This window comes from Corticium candelabrum, chromosome 10 (assembly GCF_963422355.1).
Source record: "Corticium candelabrum chromosome 10, ooCorCand1.1, whole genome shotgun sequence".
Lineage (NCBI taxonomy): Eukaryota > Metazoa > Porifera > Homoscleromorpha > Homosclerophorida > Plakinidae > Corticium > Corticium candelabrum.
This window is the reverse complement of record NC_085094.1, coordinates 7,316,056-7,320,027: the sequence shown is the minus strand read 5'-3', so window position 1 is coordinate 7,320,027 and position 3,972 is coordinate 7,316,056. Positions and strand designations below refer to the sequence as shown.

The following is a 3,972-nucleotide window of genomic DNA, read 5'->3' as shown; positions in this document are numbered from 1 at the left end:
GTACGTAGGCATAACTTTCACTTATTTCTGTGATGGTGTAGGGTCCTTTCCAACCTGGTTCCAGTTTTCCACCTTTTCTTCCAGCTTTTCTTTGGTTCTTGACAAGGACAACATCACCCACTTTAAATGTAAAACACTTTGTACCTTTGGACACCCTGGCTTCATAAGTCTTCTTCATTTTTGCCTGTGCTCTTTCGATGTTCACTTTAACGTGTTGCCCTATCTGTTGGCAAAACTCCATCCGTTCTTGTACTTGCTTTTCTGTAACACTTGAGGCATGGTTGCAGCACATTCTGTATCAGCAAAGACCATGTCTGAAATCTGCCTGGCTTATCTGCAAAACATCAGGAAGAAAGGGGTGAATTTTGTTACCTGTGAAATGCTGGAACGAATGCCGAATGGAATTCCCTTTGGAAAGTTGAGATGCGAATTCGGCTAGAATTCGGCAATAACATAGTTCGTATTTGCACTCAAATTCGGGAGAATCCGTTGCGTATTCGTACTGAATTTACCCCTACACTCAAGCGAATTCGCTCCGGGTTTGTTGCAAGTTTTGGCCACTTTCACTTAGTGACTTCGGGCCGAATACTTACTAAACAACGCGGAATTAGGTGAGAAATTGCGCTGTATTCACACCAAAATTCAGCAGAACTCGCAGTGTATTCCAGCAGAAACGGAGGCGGAGTCTATTCGAATTCTCTGCGTATTGTGGCCATTTCTATACTCAGTGAATTCGTACCGAATTAGTTGCAAACGAGAAACTCGCGGGACCTCTTGTGTACAATGTATGCGTATATCAATGCCACATCAATTCAGAATATCGATCTCTACTATACAGTACTACACTGCAACAAGTCTCACATAAACTACACCAGTCACTTCTTAGACTGAAATCGGCACTTGTCTCCAAGCACTTTGTTCACCTTGTTCAAAACGACCTTTAGGTTTTCATCTGGACCCAAAGGAAATCTCAGCATACAGTGACCTGAACACCACCACAAAGCAATCATCAGTCACAGTGATGAACAAGACAAGCAGACATACTTCTTAAAGCTTCCATTTTCTTCACATCCAGCTGTCGCTTTTCTTGTCCTTTCCCTGTTATGCTGCTGGAAGCCTGCTCCTTCTTAGAAAACAGAGTGTCTAGCAGGTTCCTTGCTAACTCTGTTCTGTTAAGTGCAGCCTCAGCTTTGTTTAAGCACAGAAAAGGAACCATCACATTCAGTCTTCTGTCTCCAACAAACGCAACTGATAATCACACAAACAGATGAGTAATAGTTCCTATACAAAACTAAATGAAAGTATATCTGGTACCTTCACTTGATGAAGCATCTTGTATAGGAAATGGAGCAGCCGGTGATTCCAACATAACAACAGACCTGTCAAGCTCTTCCACTGATGATGTGCTCCTTGTTTGAGTATGTTGACCTTGGTGAGGTGGAAGATCAGTCTTCTCAACTTTGACAGGAACCTGAAAGCAAAGCTGTTGTTAACTGTTCAACACATGCTAGGTGTACCGATAATTACCTTCATCTGCTTGTACTTAAGCAATATTTTGTGTATATCCTCTATCATAACTGTGCTGGTATCCGACTGAGAAGTCAATGTGTCAACAGTTGATTTCAACTCTGCCTGAGCAGCATTCACTAGCAGGAGAGTGTTTTGAACTTGTTGTAAACTGCTCTATCAATTAATACAGAGTCAGACATTGTTAAGTTAAACATAGTTGATGAGCAACTTTAGATGGAGCGTTATATGACTACTAGTCTCATATCTAAAGATATTAGGTCTGCGGAGAATTCAAAGCTTCTCTGCTGTAGGGTCTGTGATTAGCCAAACTGGCATGTACTTAGAGTGCATGCATAGCTCCAGATAGATAGCTAGCATGTTTACTATAATCTACTTGTATAGGCGTATGACTTTATATTCATGCTCACAAGAAACAGTTGAAAGCGGGAACAACATGCATACTTAAATACTCTTTCTTCAATTGCTCAATGCACGAGCAATATCAAACACGTTATTGTACAACTTCACTTAAAGCTAAAGTTACTGCAAATACTTACTTTTATGCATTGTATGTCTTTTTGAAAAAGATCCTTGCCACTAGGTGATACAACACACTTCTCTATAATGAAAATCAAACTTGTATAAGTACAACGTACAACCATATATATATAGTTTCAATGCCAGCACTGTACCTGGTTTCTGAATTGACAATAACTGCTCCTGTATACAACAAATTCACACATGACTATATACAGACCTCAACACACCAACGTAAACAACATACACAATTGCCTCCATCCGAGTCAACGTTTAATTCGTCTGTGTCAGAAGATATCTATATAGACCAGCAACCACCTGTGCAACTCTAACAGTCTGGGAAACAAAAGTGATCAATCTTACATCATCTGATATTGACATGCTTCGTTGTAATGATGATGATGCCTTCTTTGCTTGAGAAGCATTTCTACATTTCTTGACTTCTCTGACAAGAGACTCTGTCTGCAAGAACCACACAGTACATTCAGATGATCAGCAAACGCCTCTGTACACGAGTATATCTTACTTCATCATATTCTAGTTTCCGTTTGGAGCCTCCTTGTTGTGCACCTAGACATTACAGAACACAAGGTCAGAACTAAGACAATTCTTTGAGAACCGACACCACCTTCCTTCATGGTGAACGAGTAATTCATGCGAATTATCAAGATATTTCACTGCATGCCCAGACAGTTACTAGGCCGAGCCTTGACGAAATCATTTTTTTGTGTACTGGTTTGAGATTTCTGTATCTAGCGTACATGTAACTAATGTGCATGTACATGCATGTGTAACAAACCAGCAATTCAATTTATTGTCATACGGATTTACAATCGAATGGGGAGACGGATCAACATAACGACGATGTCAGATCAATTCAATTTTGACTCGACACGACATGCGCCACAACTGAAGTAGGGGTCCCCTTCCAGGGGTTTACTGTATTTTTACGAAAAGAGTGAGGTGACTCCCAATTGACGCAACGTAAGAGAATAGGAAAGTGAGTTCTGACAAAAAATTGAGGTACGTGTACTGAAGCTCGCCCCAACAATCATAATTGTCCATTTTTACTAGTACTCTACAGCTAGACAGACCTTTCAGTGTGCCTTTTGTAACGACTGATGTCACACGGCAAGCGTACGATGTCTTGTCCGGAGAGTAAAAGCAGAAAAGCCTGCATTGTGGACGAACTTCGTCGAATGCAACCATGTTTCCATGCTTATCTGTCAGCCTCCACGGCTCCGTGACCACCCTTTTCACATTGTCTGCATCGAACTTTATATTGACAGTCGTCAAGCAATCTACAGAAACAGGAATAGTTGACTCTGAAGTTCACAAAGATATATCGTAGAAACGTGACCAGCCGAATGGCTCGCTAGACCTACTCGAACCACTCTGTTCAGCACTGTCGTAAATATAGTCATCTTGTTGATTGACCCCTTGTTTAATTCGTGTGGGTCGTGTGGTTCTTGTCTTCGTCTTCTCTGCCATTGATCTCCAAGTTGTAAGACTTGGTAATAAGCGAAAACTGAGCACATGGACGTATAATCATTGCTCATTGGCCCACTGATTGCACGAGGTTAGGACTTCATCAATTATCGCATTCCATTCAGTACAGAGAGCAGGTGTGATCGCCGATCGTGTTGCGGACATCGACCAAATGAACAATCCGATCGAATCAGCTATATTAAAGTTTAACTATTTTTGATTGAGACCTTTTCTGTTGTGGACCACAGCTATATTGGGGGCCAGGGCCTCCCCAGGCTCATGCCTAGCGACGCCACTGACTGCATGCAAGACCCCAAATCAGATAATAATTAACTGTTTATATCTTGTGTGAGTGTATCGAATCGGTTCAGAGGATTGGATCTATCTAGAGATAGATAAATGGATATGTCTGATGGTTGCGCGTTGCAGCTGGACTTC

At 41.4% G+C, this 3,972-nt stretch overlaps 1 protein-coding gene across 1 annotated transcript; it reads right to left on the bottom strand.

Annotated features, from left to right (window-relative positions):
- Positions 1-793: 793 nt before the first annotated feature.
- LOC134185382 (uncharacterized) lies at positions 794-3,604 on the bottom strand. Its single transcript, XM_062653162.1, has 11 exons — positions 3,432-3,604; positions 3,141-3,347; positions 2,573-2,616; positions 2,410-2,508; positions 2,294-2,344; positions 2,202-2,229; positions 2,067-2,128; positions 1,528-1,683; positions 1,315-1,471; positions 1,045-1,248; positions 794-985 (listed from the first exon to the last, which is right to left on the bottom strand). Exons 1-11 carry the CDS (start codon positions 3,535-3,537, stop codon positions 876-878), a joined length of 1,224 nt encoding a protein of 407 aa, XP_062509146.1. The 5' UTR covers positions 3,538-3,604; the 3' UTR covers positions 794-875.
- Positions 3,605-3,972: the final 368 nt, after the last annotated feature.

Coding starts and splice junctions, on each gene's coding strand:
- LOC134185382 (XM_062653162.1), bottom strand. CDS start 3,537: ATGGCAGAGAAGACGAAGACAAGAACCACACGACCCACACGAATTAAA. Junction 1,472..1,527: donor TTAAGTACAAGCAGATGAAG/GTAATTATCGGT, acceptor CTTTGCTTTCAG/GTTCCTGTCAAAGTTGAGAA. Junction 1,249..1,314: donor AGATGCTTCATCAAGTGAAG/GTACCAGATATA, acceptor TGTGATTATCAG/TTGCGTTTGTTGGAGACAGA.